The sequence below is a fragment of the Sebastes fasciatus genome, chromosome 9 (genome assembly GCF_043250625.1).
Source record: "Sebastes fasciatus isolate fSebFas1 chromosome 9, fSebFas1.pri, whole genome shotgun sequence".
Taxonomy (NCBI): domain Eukaryota; kingdom Metazoa; phylum Chordata; class Actinopteri; order Perciformes; family Sebastidae; genus Sebastes; species Sebastes fasciatus.
Genome location: NC_133803.1, coordinates 31,971,323 through 31,994,726, shown reverse-complemented (window position 1 = coordinate 31,994,726; position 23,404 = coordinate 31,971,323). Strand labels below are relative to the sequence as shown.

Genomic DNA, 23,404 nt, shown 5'->3' with positions numbered 1-23,404 from the left:
AAACAGATGTGATCAGGCTGTTCTCAAACATTGTTCATAGCTATACCTACGGAAAGTAATGCACTATAATTCATATACTGTACAGATTTCTTTGATTGAAAAACAGATAGTGCTTAATTAACAGTGCAATTTAAATATGTTTGATGCATAAAGTTTTCCATTAGTTTATGAAAAAATGTATTTAAAAGAAAAGAAGAGGAAAAATAAACGTGTGTACAGATTAGGGCGTTAACGCAAATTTGTTTTAACGCCACTAATTTCTAAAGCATTAACGCAACATGTGATTTTTCAGGTTGTAGCGGGCTCAGTTTTAAAGCTAGAGAAGATACTGGTATCATATGAAACTAGAAAAAACCTAATGAATCCATTGGTACCAACCATGTCATGCTAGCTTGTTGGGAAGGAGGTTAAATATACGCTCCAAATATACACTACATTTTGGCGAGGAAAAACTGTCATGGCCATATTCAAAGGGGTCCCTTGACCTCTGACCTCCAGATGTGTGAATGTAAATGGGTTCTATGGGTACCCACGAGTCTCCCCTTTACAGACATGCCCACTTTATGATAATCACATGCAGTTTGGTGCAAGTCATAGTCAAGTCAGCACACTGACACACTGACAGCTGTTGTTGCCTGTTGGGCTGCAGTTTGACATGTTATGATATGAGCATATTTCTTTATGCTAAATGCAGTACCTGTGAGGGTTTCTGGACAATATCTGTCATTGCTTTGTGACCACCGTGTAACACCAGTAACCGGTAACTGATACTGGTATCAGTATCGGAACAACTCTATCTTCATCTTCACTGATTGAATATTTCACTAGAAATAGAAGGGAGACCGAGAGATGAGTTCAGTGTGATGTGTCTTCTCTCTGACGTAACCTTTGACCCTGCTAGCTGTAATCACATCCTGTCTGCATATGACGGAGAGTGACAGGAGCTGGAGGAGATGATTGACAGCTGGCAGGTGAAAAAAAAACTCAATAACCACATGTAACTTGTCAAAGTGTTCTGGACATCAGATAACACTCCTGAGGGCGACATGCTTATAGAACAAAATCAGGCTTTATTTAGTGGTCTATTCCTGAAGGATCACCACACTGGGTTGTGCTATGTTAGAATAAAATCATTGCATTTATTCATGAGTAATTAGATATTAGAGCGTAGGTTTGACTTAGGGATTCAGTGTCTTGCTTCAGGGCGTTTAAACACCCAAAGTCCTCTGGTCCTGTCTCTAACTTTTATCTTTGAGTGTATCATCTGATCCTCCGAGACAGATCCATACATTATTACCTGTTTCTCATTCAGGTTAAGAAAGTTCTGTCAGGCTGGAAGATTAAAATGAGCGTAGCGTTAGTTGTCAGATCTGACTGCTGGTAATCCCGCTGATCTATTTATTAAGACTCGACAGTGACAGTGTGTCTCTCTCGCTGGAGTTCGGCGTTAACTGACTGCGCCGTCGTCCTTCAGTATCGATCTGAACGTCCTGCCCGGCTGCCAGATTGCTTTCTGCAGCCATCACCTCCTCCTGTCATAACGGAAAAGCTGCACAGATTTCACTCTGTTTTAGTGGTCGAATAAAAGAAGAGAGACGGCTGATGGAAGCAAACTGAGATCTGGAGTGATGGGGAGTGTGCTGATGGTTTTTATTGATGAGCTTTTTAGACTGGATGAGAAAAGAAATCTTTTCTCTGTTTCTGTGGTCAGCTAAAGTGCTGACGGTGTCAACAGTTTGCTGTTTATTGGGAACTCTGGCTGTATTCAAAACCACATACTATACTAGTAGTACGTACTGATTCGGCCATAAAGTAGCATGTAGTATGCAGTATGCAAACAAAAGCAAAATCTCCAGTATGCATCGGACCAGTTTACCTCACCTACTGTATCCCACAATGTAAAGCGCTGGATCGGTACAGGCTATGGTCACAACAACAACAACAGCAGCAAAAAAGGCATGTTATTTTTTACATTTTTCGTAGCTATTTCATCACTAAAATCAATTGTGTTTGAATATTGGCAGTTTTACGATACTAGATGGCGAATCGAACATTTGCAATAAGTTGTATTGTTCAATGATATTGCAATAGTGGTATGAGTTCACTTTTTTGTCCAGTGCTTTAAAAGGACTGTATGTAACTTTTTACACGTATAAATCGTTTTTTATTGAAAATGAGGGAAAAGGTTGTAACCGTAACCTATAAAACGAGACCTTTGTCAAATTTCTATGTTTCCTCTATCAGCCTGTAGACCGCTTTCAATGTGAAGGACTCGGGCCGGTGTCCCAGCGGATGTGATGTCATGCGCACTTGCGTGTGCCTACTCTCTTCAGTGCAGCTACAGGGAGAGCTAACGATAAGTTAGAAAGTTAGTCCGCTAATGTAAACAAACGACCAGCCTCCACCACAAATCAGACTCCAACACAAACTCCACGGACGCACAAAAACAACAAAAGCTCTATCTGGTGAAGCCCGTCTGGCAAAACAGGAATGTGACCGACGTCGGGCGAAAACTAGGATCAACATCGGTGGGTCCTTCGATTCATGGAGGGAGCTTTGTTCAGTTTAAGGTATCTAAACGAACCCCGAGCTGGCAAAATTCCTATTGGACAGGTCAAAGCATGTGAAATATATAAGGATATTGTGGTTTTAGTCTATCAATCACGTTCACTCCTGTGTGCGTCGCCTCACTGTTTTGACCGATGCTCGCTCGCGACTACGTAGCGCGAGCAACAGGACGCTGACTGTCGTTGACTTTACGGCCACAAGTGTCACTGTTAACAACATTGAGTCCCTTTAAGAGCTGGTTTAAAGGCTAAAGCCTGGTCTAGCATACTGCAAAATACATCCCTTTAACTGTTTCATACTACTGAGGAACGCAGTGTGCAGTGTGTCCTGTATACTGCATGCTGCGGTCCTCAGTAGTATGTAACCCTTGTCCCCTTTCTGCCTGTCCTTTTGGCTTCTTCACTATCTCTTCCTCTACGTCTTCACCACTCGCTCACACATACACACCTGAAAGGGCACCAGCAGGACTAATTATGGACCAACAATAACTCCCCCCCCCCCCCCCAACCCCAGCTCCGCTCTGCTCCCGGCTGCGTAACAAATTCATTGGCACACGGCTGCCACTGTTGTAAATCAATCTGACAGACTCGGAGGTGAGCCACTGAATACAATTATGCGCCGTGTGCTCGTGCCGCAACTTGTACTCACCCAGGAGTACACAGGCCATCCAGTTGTTAGATGTCCACATCCATCTCCACGGCGGACTGTTTGATGTTCAGACAGGGACCACAGGTGGGGGACGGCGGCGGCAGAAGGGCCGGGAGATATTGGAGGCCGGGGAGCAGGGACAGGCGATTTGAGCTGGGGACCATTGGGACATGTGGAGACAGAATGGCTGGATATATTAAACAGGAGGAAATGGGGGCTGAGGGGATTGTCCAGATATGAAGGTGGCAGCTGGGTGAGATGATGCATTAGCTTGGAGGTGCTGAGAGCCACATCAAGATAGCGGTTTGGATCTGGTGTATTGAGAATGAAAATCTTAGTAGTAGTGTTTGTTGTATAGTTCTAAAGGTCGTTATTTTCCAGGGTGTTTTCAAATGGGAACACCCACTCAGCCATAAGCTAAGAAAGATAACCCAGAGATGAGTTCAGTGTGAAGCGTCTTCTCTCTGACGTAACCTTTGACCCTGCCAGCTGTAATCACATCCAGTCTGCATATGAAGAAGAGTGACAGGAGCTGGAGGAGATGATTGACAGCTGGCAGGTGGATAAAACTCGACAACCACATGTAACTTGTCAAAGTACTCTAGACAACAGATAAGACTCCTGAGGGCGACATGCTTATAGTACAAAATCAGGCTTTATTTATTCAGGAAGGATCGGACACTGGATTGCGCTATGTTGAATAAAATACTGCATGTACTCATGAGTAATTAAATATTAGAGCACCAGTTTAACTACATACAGCTCTTAAGCTGGGGACACACCAAGCCGACATCAAAGATCTAGCGGCGACGAAGGCCGAACTTTGAGTCGCCTCACTTCACCTTTGTTTTGGCCAAAAGGTTTTACTCGAACACACCGCAAAGACTACAGCCGACAGCCAGTTAGCACGTACGTTCTTTGCCTGCATGAGAGGAAATGACTCTCCACACCAGCAGGTGGCGGTAGTCTGAATTCATCATTCAAAAAGGGAAACAGGAGGACCGAGGACGGCAGATGTACAAGCCGTTGTTATGATACGTACATGAAACTAATTTTCACACCGCTCTCACTCAGCACTTAGCTTCATTCCAGATGTTCATGTCGCTGTGAAAATGTCCGTGTGTTGGAACGATCAGATGAGATGAAGATGAAACATGAGAAGAGTCTTGTGTGTTTTGTCCTCTTGACTTTACTCGTTGGCTCGCTTTCCTCACTTCCGTTTCTCTTCTCATGCACTGACTTGTTTAAGCTGAACAACCAATCAGAGTGATTTCTTTCACTGACGAGCTCCACCGCCGATTCGACATGCTGAATCTGCCAAAAAACATCCAACACTGGCAGACTAAAGCCGACGGTGCGGGACAAACCGCAAAAACTAGACCGACGGACGCTCACCGACTATCCCCCGTAGTTTCAGCTGGTAGATCAGCTGTTCGAGCGGTGGAACAATGTAAAACACTGACAAAAACAACATAAAACTCACCAAAACCATCTTCCACTGGTCTCTTCCAATGTTCCATCAATATGGTAAAAATAAACCCTTAATTCATAACGTTAGATGGGAAAATGTGGCGACCCCACATGCCGTTTCCCCCCACTGTGTCTCGTATGCATGTCGACTAGTTCCTAGTGAATATCGAATAGTAATTTTGCTTGAAAAGCGCATCCCTAATATCCGTCTGGATCCTCTGAGACGGATCCATAAATTATTCTCATTCAGGTTGAGAAAGTTCTGTCAGGCTGGAAGATTAAGAACAGAGTGCCGTTTTGTTTGTTTGTCAGATCTGACTGCTGGTAAGCCTCCTGATCTATTCATTCAGACTCAACAGTATCAGTCTCTCTCTCTCTCTCTCTGCAGCTGGAGTGACACTCTCGTCCTTCAGTATCGATCTGAATTTTATTCATGGTGCTGCTTGTGACTGAACTGAAGCTGCACAAATGATAGAATACAGGCTAAAGAGCAATTAGGATACAATTCAGGTATACTTTGAGCACAAAAATAAGTAATTTGTCAAAAACATTTTGGCAAACAGTGTGGCTAATCAACTTAGTCAGGGAATGAAGCAAATAAAAATGAAACATAGAAAAACCAAAATGCACTGGAGGGGTCTTTAATAAGAGAGGCAGATTTCACAGCATCTGTCGTCAGGTAAATCCTCTTGTCTTCCTTTGCTGATGGTGTTGAGCGAGATGCACCTGTACTGTAAGTGTGAGCTACCTCACAAACAAAAGAAGTGAACGTGTTGTTTCAGCCCAGCACTTTCAGCATACTTTGAACAAACAGGGAAAAAACAAAAACAACCATATTCCTCAACAACATGTTTGACTTTCTGGTGATATAAAAATTGTCAAATCTAAAAAAGAAATCTGAAAAAGAAGATCATGTGTTTGCTGCAGACTTGAAGTCAGAGGACGTGATGTAGGAGTGTAGACACAGTGAGCAGGGAGCCGGCTCCGGACAGCCGGGGAGCAGTGTGGGGGCGGTACACTGTACTATACTGTACTGGAATGTGTTTGTGGAGATTATTAAAGAGCCATATATTTCTGCTGCAGCCCCACAGGGCCTGCTCTTACCGGCTGATCTCCACACTGGCAGACGGGTAATGAAACAGGCCTCGCTGGAGATTCATAACTGTGGAGAGCCAAAGCGATTCTCTCCCTCCTCCCCCTCACACACTCTCCTCTCTCCTTTGTTGAATGTTTTCTTCCTCTTCGTCTTGGTTTTGGTCTGTTGAATGTGCTACAGTCGGCTACATCTGGTTCAAACACAGCATGTGTGAACTGCATGAAGTTTAGTCTTCCAGGCTTGTCCCAGAGTCCTATATCAGCATAGCCTAAAGTCACAAATCTCCTAAACCTAAACTAGTAGCTTTGGTGCCTCAATTTAACCAAGTAGTTTTGGAAAAAGTAGATTCTTGTGCCTTAACTTAAGCAAGTAGTTTTTGTGCCTAAACCTAAGCAAGTAATTTTGGCACCTTAACCTAACCAAGTAGTTTTGGCATAAGTACTTTTTGTGCCTAAACCTAGTTTTGGCACCTAAACCTAGCCAAATATTTTCGACACAAGTAGTTTTTACCACTAAACCTAGCCAAGTAATTTTGGCACCTAAACCTAACCAAGTAATTTTGGAGCCTAAACCTAACCAAGTGGTTTTGGTACCTCAACCTAACCAAGTAGTTTTGACGCAAGTTGTTTTTACGCCGAAACCTAGCCAAGTAGTTTTTGTGCCTAAATCTAGCCAAGTAGTTTTGCCGCCTAAACCTAAGCAAGTAGCTTTGCCGCCTAAACCTAAGCAAGTAGTTTTGGTGCCTAAACCTAACCAAAGTGCGACCGTTTCAAGGGCGTGTCATGTAGTAAGCATGTCCTCTGGTACTGTGCACATGCAGATAGACCTACTTGGAGAGCTCACTCAAAGTTTAGCTCTCCAGCTTGTTTGCTTTAGTGATTGTTTGCTCTGTAGCTAATTTCAATGGTCCCCAGAATGATTTCTGAATTGTGAAAAGTGAATGACGACATGTCAGTGGGATTGCTCTGGGTGTTTTGAGCAAACCCAAATGATGCCAATCTAATATCAACACATTTTTGAGCAAAACAGGGAAAGGGAAGAGTATTTTAATATGAACTCTTTAGCGCTTAGTTAGAGTAAAGGAATCACAGGAGAGAAACTCAGCTGGGATTCAAGCCAGCGGGGGGGTACATCTAGCTCCAGAGGTGTTGAAGGTAACCACTCAGCTATGAGAGGCATACAGCTAATAGCTTGTTGATATTACAAGGTAGACCGGAGGAGATCAAACGGGAATACGTTTGTGATGGGATAGACGGCCAACATAAAGCTGAGAGGAGGGAAACTTTTTTGCCAACACACAGGATTTGCTGAAGGGGTTGTATTCCTGCTCCTCCATCAGTTCCAGCGCGCATAATCACAGGTTTGAGGGCGAGCAATTTGGACCAAAAATGAAATTTCAGGCAAGTTTCATGTATGAAATTGGAATAGCTGATGAGACGCCGAAAGTGTGATGTATTCAGGTAAGCACTTCAGTCGAGACCTGGCTTGAAATATTAGTGAATCAGGATGGATGGGACGAGGTGAAGGGGTTTGTTGGCAGAGGGAGGAGTGTAACACTGCTATAGGATGTGATGTCAAGAGAGTGGAAATGGAAGGCAGCTAATGGAAAACAGAAATAATTGTCTTTGGCAGATTTTTATTGGACTTTGTGCCAGTAAAGCTAAATGAATTCAATGGAGGGAAAATGTAGGGGGAGATGGCAGAGAGGTGATGGAAGGGGAAGATTAGCGTTAGCGTCCTTTTGCCAACTCTGGTAAGGACAAAGCTAAAGTAAATTATTAGAAAGGTAAGAAGTTAGACTTTAGTTTTACACCATTAAATGCACAAAGTGCACAAAAACAAGTAGTTTTGGCGCCTAAAACTAATCAAGTTGTTTTGGTGCCTAACCAAGTAGTTTTAGTGCCTAAACTTAGCTAAGCAGTTTGAGTGCCTAAACCTAGCCAAACAGTTTGGCACCTAAACCTAACCAAGTAGTTGTTGTGCCTAAACCTAACCAAGCAGTTTTAGTGCCTAAACCTAACCAAGTAGTTTTGGTGCAAGTACTTTTGGTGCCTAAACCTAAACACGTAGTTCTGGCGCAAGTAGTTTTTGTTGTCGAAACCTGACCAAGTAGTTTTGGCACAAGTAGTTTTTGTGCCTAAACCTAGCCAAGTAGTTTTGGCACCTAAACCTAACCAGGTACTTTTGGCACAGGTAGTTTTAGTGCCTAAACTTGAGCATGTAGTTTTGGCGCAAGTAGTTTTAGTCCCTAAACCTAACCAAGTATTTTAGTGCCTAAACCTAACCAAGTATTTTAGTGCCTAAACCTAACCATGTAGTTTTGGCGCAAGTATTTTTTGTATCTAAACCTAACCAAGTAGTTTTTGCGCCTAAACCTAGGCAAGTAGTTTTAGTACCTAAACCTAACCAAGTAGTTTGGCGCCTAAACCTAAACAAGTAGTTTTGGAGCAAGGACGGATGGACGAGGTGAAGGGGTTTGTTGGCGGAGGGAGAAGTCTAACGTCGCTATGGGATGTGATGTCAAGAGAGTGGAAATGGAAGGCGGCTAATGTGAGAAATAATTGTCTTTGGCAGATTTTTATTGGACTTTTTGCCAATAAAGCTTAATGAATTCAATGGAGGGAAAATGTTGGTGGAGATGGCAGAGAGGTGATGGAAGGGGAAGGGATATAGATGGAGTAGTGGGAAAGGGAAAGAGAGACTGTTGCACTACAGGGATCAATTACTAGGAACTGTGAGTTATGGTGTTTGCTGCACCGAGTGCCATGTGGCTTTATTGCACTGGGACAGCGTTTGGAGGAAGAGGGAGGGGGGGGGGGGAGAGATTATTAACCACACAGTGAGTGAGGGGAAGAAGAGGGAATCAGAAAGAAAGAAAGAAAGACATCGAGTGTTTAGAAAGAAAGATGAGTAAACCTCGAGGCTCTCTCTTCACTTCTCTTCTTGCAGCTCACACTCTCTCCATTTCTGCTTGTCTTTGCACTTTCAAGCGTGGAGCCCATTAAAGCGGATGACAGTGTAACTCACCACTGATAATCAACACAGAGAGAGCAGATTCGCAGAGAGGAGACCCCGGGCCTTGTTTATTATGTTAGATTTTTCTATTGAATCTGACTGTGCTGTAATTTCTCAAAGTGGGAAGGAGGTGCAAGGAAAAGTAATTTACACAATGAATAATCAAGATGTTTGCAGACGAAGACAGGACAAATTTAGTTTACAATTTATACAAGTTCTAATGGGGGATAAAAAGTAAATGCCACATCTCTAAATCAAGACCGACTGTATGACAAATAACAGACCTAAACCTGCTAAAAACTAGTAAACTGCCCATCGCAAGTTCACAGAATTCAAGTGTATTTTTAACGGCCCAAAACCCCAAAATATTTAATTTACAATTATAAGCTGCTATTTCTTATATTTGAGGAGCTGAAACCAAATTTTTGCTTGATGGCATACTTGAATAATTAATTGATAATCTAAAATTGTCAAATGATTCTCTATCAATAGACTAAGAGATTAATTGACTAATTGTTTTAGCTCTACTTCCTTGCAGCTGCAGTTTGAGAGCACAGCCTGGTAGCATATAACACAGCTGAATGCTAAATTTATAGCCATTTAATTGCTCCGTCTATGCAGCGTGTCCCCTTTAGTTACTCCTGGGTGTCAGCATGTTTGTTCAGTAATCCCCTGCAGCCACGCCACCAGGACAAATCCCTCCACATTTATTGTACATAGCAAACAAAGAGGCTGTGAATTATAGTCAGTGGCACAGCACGCAGCCGCTGCTGTTTCCACTGCTGCTCAGCTATGAGCAGTGGAAACAAACACACCTGTCAAGAGCTCCCTGTTTCCCCCCCCGCTGACCCTCCATTGGCCTGGATGAACTGCAGTGATGGGCTCTGTGTGGCTGCTGTAAAAAAGACAATGACAAACTGCTGGGACAGCGGTATGACATATTTAAAATAGCTATAACAAGGACAGTTGCATTCTGTAACAATAGCAAGGCTCATGGCGAGGACAATAGCATGGTCACATCAATGACAACAACATAGAAAACCAGCCCTGTCACCTAAAAAATATGTTCCAACACAACAAAACTGCATTATGAGTTACGTTACGATACCATCACGATACTTGGGTGGCGATTTGATTTGTATTAAGATTTTTAAGTTATTAATTGCGATTTTTGTTCACTTTTTAACACTAGACCATGGGAAAAAGGTGAATAATACACTTCTAGGGACTTTTACTTTGGAAAACATCTTAATTAAACCAGTAAAAATGTTTGAATTTCAGCATGTATGTAGTGTAAGATGTCCTGAAGTCAAATATATCAGCCATTGTCAGGATTTATTAATACATCTCCCTCACAAATTAGTGGTATTTTCTTTTTAATTTATAAGGGACATGTAATGTTTTATACTTCTGGTGAATATAATCCAATCAATCTTATTTCCATAGATGTATTTTGTATATACAATTCTCTTTTTTAACACCTTATTTTGAAAAACCGGACGTAGTCCCACGTGTCTACTTCCGCTAACTTCTCCAAGGTGGTCTCTAGCTCTGCCGTCAGCTCCGTTCTCTTTATCCATCCATGGTCAGCTCCATCGGGGCCGTTTCAATGCATCTAACATAAATGTCAGTATCTGGGTGCTCTACAGTCGTAGCGTCAGCCCATTTGACCACGGAGACGACAGCGACGGCCGGCTCGACCGCCACGTTATCGCGATACGATAACGTTTCCTCTCCGTGACAGAGTTAGCATGTGGCTTTAGCCGTGATGTCTAGCTCTGCTTTTCCTGTCAATGTGTGAAACCCAAAGTGTTTCCATCCTTTACTGGATGTGTAGTGTTTACCACGCTGGATTTAACATGTGAGGGTGCAGGTCGTATCCACGCAGATCCTCCAACGTTTTCTACTTTCTCATTTTTGCTCGCTGCGGTTTGTTTTGGTCGACGGATGATTACAAAATCATTAAAAAAAAATAACGATACATAGCTGAATCGTTTTTTTTCCCACCACTACTTCAAATGTCGACTCTATGAATGTTGACGCTCGTGGGAGCCGATGGGAGTTTTGAACAATGATCGAAAGGCCACTGAAGGACGTTTAATGACTCCACTTTGCTTCAGAGAAAAAGTAAAGGACAGATGGCAGAGGGGAGGAGAGGGACAGGAAGAAACCAGAGAGATGGGGGAGCCACAAGAGAGAAGTTTAGAGATGGATAATGATGATGGAGGCAGAGGAAAGGAGGTAATGATTGGAAGACACCCAGAACAGCATGATAAAGACATGAAAGAGGAGCAAAGAGAAGAGGAGGAAGGGAAGAAGAGAGGAGAATGGATGAGGAGAGAGGGTACATAGCGGGGTACAGAGGCGGGTGAGGTCAGGATTCGACCCCGTGGCGTCCCACAGTAATTGAAATTAGGCGGGGGGGTGGCGGTCGGGAGGGCAGCGGGACTGGAGGAAACAGGCGACATGATAATCAATTTGAGGCTGAATCGGAAACATGAGCCACTCGGGGGGGCCTCGTTCCCCCTACCAGGCCTCCAGATGGCCCCGGCCACAGCCCTGTGTGGGCCCTGTCAGACCATGCACTGTGTGTGTGTGTGTGTGTGTTACTGTGTGTGTGGTTGAGAGACAATACCATCTGCCAGGAGTGCAGGGGGAGTTCAGCTTATGTATTTGCTGACACTAGGGGCGCAGGTTGGTTGGGACTCCCACCTCGCCGAGGTTGGAAATAAAGCAACTCACAGATAAAGTTGTGGCGCTCTGGCAAAGACTGGAAGGCAACCCAGGGAGTTTACTCATATAAAATATATAACATCATTATTATTTATTTAGGAGACGGTTTCAGGTACACTGTCATCAGTTGTTGTCTTGTAAGAAAAAATGTATTTGGGGAGATCATGTCCAAAATGCTTAGACAAGTTTACGTCAGAGCAAAACTCTTGATATAAACAGAAAGCAGAGGCCAAGTACTTAATCAGCTTCACGTAGCCTAGCCTACTGTACATGAAGTCCAGGAGTCCTTAAAGGGACAGTTCAACCCCAAAATCAAAACTACATATTTTTCCTCTTATGCCAGGATCAGACGGTTACGTTGGTCGCTATGTCAGATTAGACGATTGAGAGTCATAAATTCTTGTCGTGACTTGGCCGCGACACATGACAGACTACACGTAAATCCCCTGTTGTTCCGACAATACACACTCTCAAGGCACTGCCGTCTTAATATACGGGTTTACCGGGGCTCGAGCCCCCGGGCCCGACCACGTAAAGCGGCCCACGAGGCTTCAGGGAGAAGTAAAAGCGGGCGTGCAACGGGATGCTTCATGCGCAAAGATGCAAAGGCGGCGGTGTTTTCCACTCTGACACAACCTAGATTAAATATCCTACCGCGAGGTCTGGCAGCAGTTGCGCTGGGAGGGTTCGATGACATCATTCTGCATAATAAGTAGCCATGTGCTTCTGTTTACAGCTGTGCGCGTCTGTGCTCAGCCGGTAAAATTCACGGCCGTGACGGAACACGTTGTGCAAAGCAAAAAAAAAATAAATCAAACATGCTAGACTTTCTGTTGGGGCGTCGTGAGGCATCCCAGACGCAACGTCGATTGTCGTGTACTATGACACACTACACGAGATAAAATGTTCGATTGTCGCACACGACAGTCATTTATCGTTCCCGATCCGAGTCGACACCCTACGACGGCCGTGTCGGGCTATAATTGGGCTGATATTGTGTAGTCTGAACCCGCTATTACCCGTAGCGCTGTTTATCAGTCCAGATTGTTTTGGTGTGAGTAGCCGAGTGTTGGAGATATCGGCCGTAGAGATGTCTGCCTTCTCTCCAATATAATGGAACTAGATGGCTTCTCGAAGCGCCAAAAGAATACATTTTGAAAAAGTCAACAGCAACATCTCTTTCCAGAAATCATGACCCGGTTAATCAGATATTCCACAGACCTTGTTGTCCAGTTGTCTAACCTGCAGTCCAGTTGCTGTATCTCTTTGTTTGGATTCTTTTGGGGATCTTTCCAGACTTATCTGTCCACATTTGATTGTTTCAACACTTGGCCGGGCTACACAAGTCAAATGTTTGGACCACTTCACCATAGCTACAGTATATAGCTGCCTGACTAGTTTACGGAGATCCTTCCCACCCTGAGCGTGACGTAAGAGCAAAATGGCCCCACATGTGAATATGGTGAATTACTGTCGAGTTTGTCAAATGTATTTTTTTTGGCACTTTGAGCACCACAAGCCGTTGGCCATCTAGTTTCATTATATTGGAGAAAAGGCATCTCTGCGGTCGATACCTCCAACACTCAGCAACTCACACCAAAACAATCCAATATGATAAATAGAGCCGCAAGTAAGATAAAAAATATGTATTTTTGATTTTGGGGTCGAACAGTCCTTTTAAGGTGCTCTTGAAGATGGAAAAACTAAATGGTCTCAGAAAAGTAAATGCCCTTCAAGCAATAAAAGGTACATTAAAAGCCTTTATAGTCACACATAATGGTTAAAATATCAACCGGCTTCGACCTCAAAGGATCTTCTTCTATCATTAACAATCCTTGATGTAGCTGCTCATTCAGAAACATCTATAACTGTTGAAAGAAAAGAAGCAATCTGTTTTTAAAAAATAAATTTGGCAGTGAAAGAAGATAAACTGCAGCCCAGTTTCTGGATCTTTGGGGGGTGAGCCTCCCAACCTTCATAACACCACGGGGTCTTATAGCATGCCGACATTAAACATGGATGCACTATTGATCAAGTCCTTTCAAACGAGGAAAATTATACTAAGAGAGTCAAACATAAACACATGAAAACAGCAACCTCGCCCAGCTGCCCAGGGGACAACTGCAGGGTTAACAGATGAGAGTCAGTAAGTCGATCTGAGGCAGCTGAAGGAAGCGAAGAAAAAAAAATAAAATGTATGAAGTTCATGTGTCTGATCCCCAAACGCACTGATCCAAAGAGAAGAAGACAGACGGAGGGAAAAGAGGAAGGAGGAAATTGAAGGCGGACGTGAGGGGAGGGATGCAGCGGGAGTGGAGGTGTCTGAGAGGGTTTTTTGAAGTGATGGAGGAATGAGAAAAGTTGTGTTGTTGTGAGATGCAGAGGAAAACAGAAACATCCCCAAACCTCATCAACGCTACCATGCAACTGTCATTACTGATAAAGAGGCTCAACTTTTCAGCTGCAGCAGCTTCCTCCAAATGTTTAAAGCTGAAATGGCAGATTGCAGCACTGCTGTGTGACAAAAATATATTTAGAATATGGCTGTTAATCGATTTAAATATTTAATTACATTAATCACATATTTTTTTATCTGTTCAAAATGAACCTTAAAGGGAGATTTGTCAAGTATTTAATACTCTTATCAACATGGGAGTGGACAGATATGTTGCTTTATGCAAATGTATGTATATATTTATTATTGTAAATCAATTAACAACACAAAACACCCTTTGAAAACGGACATGGCAGTTTTTCCTCGCCAAAATTTAGCGTAACGTTGGAGCGTTATTTAACCTCCTTCATGACAAGCTAGTATGACATGGTTGGTACTGATGGATTCCGTGATACCAGTACCTTCACTACTATCCATAGAGATTTATTTGACAATTTCATATTATCAATTAATTATTCAAGTACGTCATCAAGCAAAGATTCTTTGGTTTCACTTCCTCAAATATAAGAATTAGCAGCTTTGTAATTGTAAACTAAATCTTTTGGGGGTTTTGGTTCATTAAACATTCGCTTGAATTCTGGGAACTTGCGATGGGCATCTTACTAGTTGGAGCTTTAAAGCAAATGCAACCAGAAGTTTACAAAGATTATTGACATATGCTATATGTTTAAATCTTTTATAAATATTGAATAAAAAGATGTAAAATGGCTTTACCGCCATAAAATCCAATGGATTACTTAGTTTTCTCTAGTTTCATATGCTGTCAGTATCTTCACTCTAGCTTTAAAACTGAACCCGCTACAACCTTCGAAAGAACGATATCACAAGTTGCATTAATGCATTAAAGAAATTAGTGGCGTTAAAACAAATTTGCATTAATGCATTATTATCGTGTTAACTTTGACAGCCTGTTAATAACGTAACAAACATAGTCATTTTCAGCCAAACAATGATGTTTTACGAAACCTAATCGAGCAGCTTTGTTGCGTTTTTGTTTTGTTTTGTCTCAGTTTACAGCGTTAACCGCGTGTTTAAAACTGCGACTGTAATCCAGGAGCGAATACATTTCCCTCTAAACCTAATTGAGTGCAGTTTAGCTGTATATGAACGTAGTTTTAAAGGAGACAGCGTTGCTGTAGTAGAACAAACATCATCCTCTCTGTTTGCCAGTTAATACATCACCACATCATCACCTCATACTCCCCCATCATGTTTCTGTCTCCCTTTTAACCTCCCTCCCTCTCTCCTCCCCTCTCTTCCCTTGATGTGTTGAATCTTGTTAGCACCATTTGCCATCACAACACAACACACACTCTCCTCTGCTGTCTAACACCACCACCACCACCACCACCACCGCTTCTGTACGTTTGTCACGCCGGCCTTCTCCGTTTTAATTGGTTAATTAGAGAAAAAAAAGATGCTGTTTTTGCTACATTTTCACCCAAATAAGCAGGAGGGGGAGCAGCAGGGGGTGAAGTCTATGAACATGTTAATTGACAGCGGATCGAGGACAACACAACGCAATTAGTGCAGGCGGACAGGACACTTTGATGACTACAGGAACACACACATACTGTATACACACTGTTTGATTCAGGCCAAACAGGAAGTGAGACTGTAAACGGGGTCTTGTGTTCTTAGTTTGCATGAACACTCTCACATAGACTTGCACAGATGCAGAATAGACATGAACACAAACATTCATATCAGCCGACAGATACAGACAGAAAGGATGTATTTCTGCGGTTATCTGCTGGTTTTGAGGAAACATCATTACGCTGCTGTCTGTCTGTGGTGGAGACGCTGTCTGTGGTGGAGACGCTGTCTGTGGTGGAGACGCTGTCTGTGGTGGAGACGCTGTCTGTGGTGGAGACGCTGTCTGTGGTGGAGACGCTGCAGCTCCGGGGAGTTGACTTACTTTTGTTTTGTGGTGATCTGATCTGTAGGTGAACTCTACATGTGCTGTGTAAAGATATTAGAGAGCAAATGTTTTACATAAACGCATTAAGTATCTTTAGCGAGGGTTTGCCCCCCAAGGCTGGATTATCAACTAGGCCAAGCAGAAAACTGCCCTCAGGACCCAGACCTCAAGGTTCATTGTTATCAGTTCAAGCAAGTCATTTGATTAATTGCAAATTTTTCAGGGAATTTTGTTCCACTAAAATACAATATCGACTAAGGCTATTGGCTAATCTTAGGGTCACTAAAGGGTCAAACTTCACCACATAAATATGTTGCATTTATTGCAAAATGCACAATTGTTCTGAATATTTCAGCTTAGCTGCCCCACTATGTTATATATGGTACTACAAAAGGTTCCCCCAGGACCCCTGACAGGTTGATCGGGCCGTGGTTGGACCAGTCTGCTTGTCTAAAAGTTGTGAACAGATTTCAGTGAAATGTGGTGGAAAGTTAAAATGAAAAAGGCCCAACGAACACAAGAACAGTTTGACAAGAAATATCTATTCACGTCTACTTTTTTCCTCTTGATGTTCCTCACAATTGATGGATGTTGCTCCGTCCTCATGGAGATGGTTCAGTTGTTATCACATGACCTATTGCTCTCTTCAAATTGGAACATTTGAACTCGTGGTTATGACAAAAATCACTAAAATCACTGCTGCTAGGCAACGGTAATGTGGACGCTTACTGTCGGGGCTGACAATTTAGCAAGCTAGCAAGCAGGTGGAAGAGGAAATGACAGAGGGAAAAAGGTGAGGTTGTTGGGAATATCAACATTTTCCTCAGACAAAATTATGAAGCAAAACGACTAAAATGTCAATATGTAAGGGATAATGTGCAGCGAGCCGGTCAATGTTGTGAAAGAAGCCCAGACAGGCCAATGCCGGTGGAGCCCGATGCGTCAATATTTTGACACAAAAACGGTCCGCCAGAGTCTGACATCAGAGCTGCGCCCATAGCAACGGTCTGCTATACATAGCAACGGTCTGCTATACAGAAATTACAGACCGCTGAACGCCGTGATGGACCAATCAGAATCAAGTATTCAACACAGCTGTGTTATAATATAACTTATCACCCACCAAAAATGTTATACTATATATAAACTATATAAAATACGTCCATGGCCTCCGCCATTTCTGACAACGTCAACAAACACGTCACAACTCGTGAACTCTGAGCTTTCAGAAAATTTCCTCTTACGAGATCGTGAATACCACAAGAGGGGGGGTTCATATGGACTCTTCTGGTGTTAAACACGACCCCATTTTAAGGCAGGATATGTCATCTCTTATCACATGATCAAAAGTCCATGCTCAGGTCACATGAAATAAACCATCTCCATGAAAACTGAGCAAATTCCATCAAGTAAGTGGTAAGACTAGTGGTTGACCTTCAAGCACCACACGTGTTTTCATGAATATTCTTGATCATTTTCATCCACTAATGTTTGTTTTTTGATGAAACACTGAATAAGCAGCCATTAGCATCACAATCTTGATGATTCCTGCTCCCTTCTCACCCTTTGTTCTTCTCCTCTTCCTCCTCTCCTCCGTCTTTAGGCGAGCCTGCAGTGGCCAGAGAGAACAACTGTCTGAACGCCGCCAAGGCGTGCAACCTGAACGACACGTGTAAGAAGTACCGCTCGGCCTACATCAGCCCGTGCACCAGCCGCGTCTCCACCGCTGAGGTCTGCAACAAGAGGAAGTGCCACAAGGCCCTGCGGCAGTTCTTTGACAAGGCAAGCCACCTCTGACACGAGCTTATCAAAAAATATATAAAGAGAAACTAAAAAGCACACACACACGCACACACACACACACACACACACACGCACGCACACACACACACACACACACACACACACACACACACACACGCACACGCTGGAGGTTTTCCAAACGACTGCTGTGTGATAAAAGTTGAATGTCCACCACAAAAGGCTTCAAAAGGAAGAATGATTTTTTTGAAGTGGACAAGTTAGACGGCTCGTCAGAATCACAATAAATAATCATGCGGGTCTTTTTGTTCAGTTTGCTTTTCCAGCGCCGAGCTCTGACATTGATTCAGTCATCAAACACAAAAGATGTTTTTTTTGCTGTCTGTGCCATATTGTAAAAAATGATGTGAAACATAATTACAACCCGGCTCCCATGATGATGTCCCTTTGGAATAACTTAACTGGGATCGCGTCAATAAGCAACAACATGAATACATAGACAAACTACAAAGATTGCATGACATTGTTAATCTTATTGTGTTTCGTTTCTACACAGTAGAGAAGTTTGCGTGAACAGCCTTAAGCTTTCTTTGTGTTGGAGACGAAACTATGACGACATTCTCTGTTAACATCTATTCAACTATAATATCACAATGTACTGAAGTTGTTATTCTACTGAAGCAATGTTTAATAGGCCAGAGAGACAATTTACATTGGCATTAACCACTTACTAGAAGGTATAATGCTCGTCTTTACCTCACTATTCGGGGGTTTGTTTTACTGGATTATCAATGTTAAACCCAGAGGTTTGACAGAACTTTGAACTAGAAAAATCCTCCAGCCGACATGAAGTGATGAGGCAGGATTGGTTTGTTTGGAATAAACAGAGGAGATAGGTAGGTAGCATTAGCAACAATAGCCACTGTGGGTTGTCAACAAAGAAAAGAACATCAACACAACTTCAGACTCCTGAGAGGGCAGGAAGTGCAGAATAAAGAATGAAAAGGAAGGTTTTGCATACGACTCGTACAGTTAATGTTGCGATTCTTGTGCCACACAGGTCCCTCCGAAGCACAGCTATGGCATGCTGTACTGCTCGTGTCCACTGAGCGACCAGACAGCGTGTTCTGAACGCAGGCGTCAGACCATCGTCCCCGTCTGCTCGTACGAAGAAAAACAGAAACCAAACTGTCTGGAGCTGCAGGCCTCCTGCAAGACCAACTACATCTGCAGGTAGGAAACATAGTTTCTTATACTCTGAGGGCATTTCTCCTGCATTTATTAGACAGACAACAGTAAAGACACTTGGACACCTCTTTACATTGTGCATCATCAGCAGAAATACACTGTCTGCCTTCAAGTCTCAGATTCACACACACACACACACACACACACACACACAAGGAAAAGAGCAATTCAGTGATGGACATCTGACATCACCCTCTCTGTAGTGTGTGTGTGTGTGTGTGTGTGTGTGTGTGTGTGTGTGTGTGTTCATGCGGTCTCTGGAGCCTCCAGCCAGCAGTCTTGTGGCTCTCTGGGATTAAATGGAAGCATTAGGCCTCATAAATGAGCTCCATTTGGACCGCGGCCTCAGGTCTTCCTACCTCCCTCCTCCTTCTCCTCCTCCTCCTCCTCCTCCTCCTCACCCTCTGTCTGTACTTAACAGCAGGCAGCATGACAGCAGTGAATTCATACTGCGAGTTTCTATGCGTCCTTTCCATCTCTGTCTTTTTTTCTTAGCGTGGCGCTGTCTATCCGTCAGACATACGCTCAGGGCTGAACAACAGGTCTCTCTGCAGCACAGCTTCCTCCCCGTCCATTTGTCAGTTAGCACAGATAGATTAAAGCCATGCATTTCCACCAGCTCCCTCACCATATGTCAGGTGTAGTATACTGGCTGCTAGCTGACAACTCTCACTACGCGCCACTCTGCACCAGATCGGTGCGATTAGATAGATCACACTGTGTGTGTGTGTGTGTGTGTGTGTGTGTGTGTGTTTGTTTTGGTTCATGCTTACATACACACACACCCTGGTAGCAGGTTGTCACCGTCTCATTCAGATAAACACAGGAATCTGTTCTCCTTCACAAACCTGCTCTCTGAAATGCAGTGTGGTATAGTTGTGCCTTTTCAGGGTTAGAAGTCCAGGGTGCCCAACATTTTTTAAATTTGGGCCAAAAACTGTGATTTTTTTTTAACTTCAATTTCCTTTCCGGAGTAGAACTCGGAAAGTATTTCACTTTGAAACGGCAAATTTGGTATAATGGTTGTTAATGCCCATTAATTCCACTAGTTCCAAAAGGGCAAAATCTTTGGTCCTACTTTAGTAGGGGTCAAGCGGTGAGCGGGGGTGTGTGAGCCATGCTCACTTTTGCCTTGTTAAGCTACAGATGAAAATAAAAATAAGTGAACGTTAGCTTTTAGTTTCACCACGGGACACAAACAGCGATCTCCTGGTGAAAGTCCTGTGTTTGTTTGACCCGTCCATCCACCCCCGACTTCCTTCTTACGAGGACTATCATTACAAACATATTTGTGATACGTCAAAAACAAATGTATTACGGAACAAATTACGTTCCCATCAAAATTTTATTCACAATTCAGTTTTGTTGAAATGGAAGGTAATTGTTTTGGAGACGGAAGTTTATTTTGAAAAGACTGTATTCAGGTAACGAGCGGAAATGGACAGGATCTGGTTAAGGGTCTTAATCTGGTTTACCCTACCCCCTTTGGCCTCATTTTTGTAGTATAGGCCTCCTTATTCCTATTGGTCATGTTAACATTTTGCTCACTAACTTTGTTGCAATGCAGGAACACAAGCTGTCAGACAATTTTAAAATAGTATTATTTAAATTAACACATTTTACTTATTTTGATGAGAAACCAAAAGCAAATATGAAAATGCATCAGCCATCTGTTCTTACTGTTGTTGTACATACACACTCTTTTACTGTATAATGAGGACACAGGACATATACTGCCAAATACATGATTTAGATAATACAGACTAAAGTAGGGGTTTGTTTACTGACCTTTTATGTCCTTTCCCTCTTAGGAAATATGTCAATAATTAATATTCTGAGTACAATGTTAACATAACTAAAAGGAGTGATGCAACATATAATTTTTCCATAAAGACATTACAGTCTAAAAGTGACATTATCAGGTTTTGTTTCGTGTCAAAGAGCCAGTACATCACACTCAATCTCTCTTCAGATGGTGAACTCCTTGAGAATCCAAACTCCATTTCAATTTCACGTGCCGCTGCACCTGTGGATAAAAGTGTAAACAAACATTTGTGAAGGCAGTAAATGAAACAGAAGAGACCGGGTGGAGGATTGCATTTAGCCTCGTTCATTCCAGGATATAAAGCAGCCGCAGCATACGTAACAGGGTCATCTTACTCCACTGAAGGCGGACGTTAAGGAGGCTAATTACATCGGGAGAAATTACTTTCAGCGTAGACGCACATTTGGACCGGTCATTTTGCTTCACGTTCCAGTCACATCGGCCATCTGAGTTTCTCATATCGGAGCTGTAATCATGTTTGGCTCTGAGATATGTTTGGATCTGTGTGTGTGTTTCAGGTCACGACTGGCTGACTTCTTCGTCAACTGCCAGTCGGAGCCTCGCTCACTGTCGGGCTGTCTGAAGGAGAACTACGCCGACTGCCTCCTCTCATACTCTGGTCTGATCGGTGAGTTCACAGCATTGTCTCTGCATTTACTCCAGGTCTCTGTGGATCGTTGTTCATTTCCTTTAATGAAAAGGATAATATGTTTGTTTTTTTACAACCTAGATCTAGTTTTCGTTGCTTTGTTTTTATTGCTTATGATGAGGTTGCACTAACAAAATGTCCTAAAAATACAGAAGGCTTAGACAGTTTAATTCAGATTTATCAGCTTGAAATGTTCAAAACCAAAGTGCAGATCACACCAAGGCTACGCTAAAATAGTACGCAGCAAAGTAATTGCTGAGATTTGGTCTGAAGTCTGACAAAACTACACAATGAGCAGTCAACTGATCAGACAAGTTTAAACTTCTTTATTTGGAGCTACAACTGAAAGTGAGTGCTCTTTGAAATGGTGGTAGTAATCCCTCACGGACCAGAACACCTGTGTGTGCACAACAAGTACGGTAGGTCAAAGTTGAAGCAGGAAGTGGGTCTTTAACCTGTGGTAGATGTTGGCAACGATCATTTTGAGTTACCCTTTGCCTTTGTTTAAGTTTGTCTAACATACATACATTTGCATAAAGCAGCATATTGCCCACTCCCATGTTGATAAGAGTATTGAATACTTGACAAATCTCCCTTTAAGGTACATTATGAACAGATACAAATTGTGCAATTACTATGCGATTTATCGCGATTAACTATTTTAATTGATTGACAGCCCTAATTGGTATTTAAATTATACATATTTTAAAAGAAAATAGACATTGTTATTAGGTGAGGGCGTCTTACCCCAGTTTTTGGCCTTATTTTTGTAGTTTAGGCCTCCTTATTCCCATTGGTCATGATAACATTTTGCTCACCAACCTCGTTGCAATGCATATTATAATGAACACATATAACTTATTTTGATGAGAAACCAAAAGCAAATGTGAAAATGTGAACAGGAATATGCAATAGTTTACTTAGTAGTGGGCAAAGCAAGCTTATTTGTCCACTCCCATGTTGATAAGAGTATTAAATACTTGACAAATCTCCCTTTAAGGTACATTTTGAACAGATAAAAAAACGTGTGATTAATTTGCAATTAATCACGATTAACTATGGACAATCATTTAATTAATCGTGATTAAATATTTTAATCAATTGATGGCAATCAGCATTCAGCAATTAACTTAGTGAATACAATTTTATAATGATGGACACAAATATGAAATTAAGCTCCTTCATAACTCCTGGTGGGTGTAACCCCTGTCTCAAACTGTCCTCACAACACATCATGTCCTCACCACAACAGCTATCTGTCAAGTATCGGTCCTCACAAGCCACTAAAGCAGACCACACACACACACACATACGGTGCACACAGCGCCAGCTCTTGCTGCCTACTGCAAAACAAAAAGGCCGGTTTTGGAGCGCGGCCAGCGCCAGGGAACAATCCATTGGGGGAGTGAGAAATCACTGACTGAAGCTATTTACTTTCCCTCGCAGGGAGAAAGCCTATTCTTCATCCCGGCTTCTCTGCATTCTGCTTCCTGCAGAAACTCCACCACGCTGCGTTACTCCTGTTCATGAAGGGGAGGAGGGAAAGAGAAATAAATGTAACAATGATTTAACTTTGGTATTCATCATTTAACACAGAAGGAGGACGAGTCTTAGAGGGGTTTGAATATGCTTTTTCTTCTTGAGCAGCATATTGGGGTTCCCGACGTTAAATCACAGAGAATCCTTCTTTAGGGATCAAATTTCTGACTCAAACAACGACAGATGAATGAATGAATGAATAAATGACTGAATGAATGTTTCCACCCACCTGCTGCAGGTACCGTGATGACTCCCAACTACCTGCGCTCACCCAAGATCAGCGTCTCTCCCTACTGCGACTGCAACAACAGTGGAAACAACAAGGACGAGTGTGACAAGTTCACCGAGTTTTTCACCGAGAACACCTGCCTCCGTGAGTTATCCCTCTGCCCAGCTGCTGTCTGACCAGCTGTTTACTATCCTACTCTACTCTTTTCTATTCTACTCTACTCTTTTCTATTCTACTCTAGTCTTAT

General features: G+C 42.7%; 1 protein-coding gene across 3 annotated transcripts in view; it reads left to right on the top strand.

Annotated features, from left to right (window-relative positions):
- Window positions 1-23,404, top strand: part of gfra1a (gdnf family receptor alpha 1a) — a 122,853-nt gene that overhangs the window by 78,101 nt on the left and 21,348 nt on the right. For all 3 annotated transcript variants that reach the window (XM_074647323.1, XM_074647322.1, XM_074647324.1), the window contains 4 exons: window positions 17,510-17,688; window positions 18,728-18,900; window positions 21,259-21,368; window positions 23,167-23,301. In XM_074647323.1, the coding sequence (XP_074503424.1) occupies window positions 17,510-17,688; window positions 18,728-18,900; window positions 21,259-21,368; window positions 23,167-23,301 (597 nt within the window). The remainder of the gene's footprint in view (window positions 1-17,509; window positions 17,689-18,727; window positions 18,901-21,258; window positions 21,369-23,166; window positions 23,302-23,404) is intronic.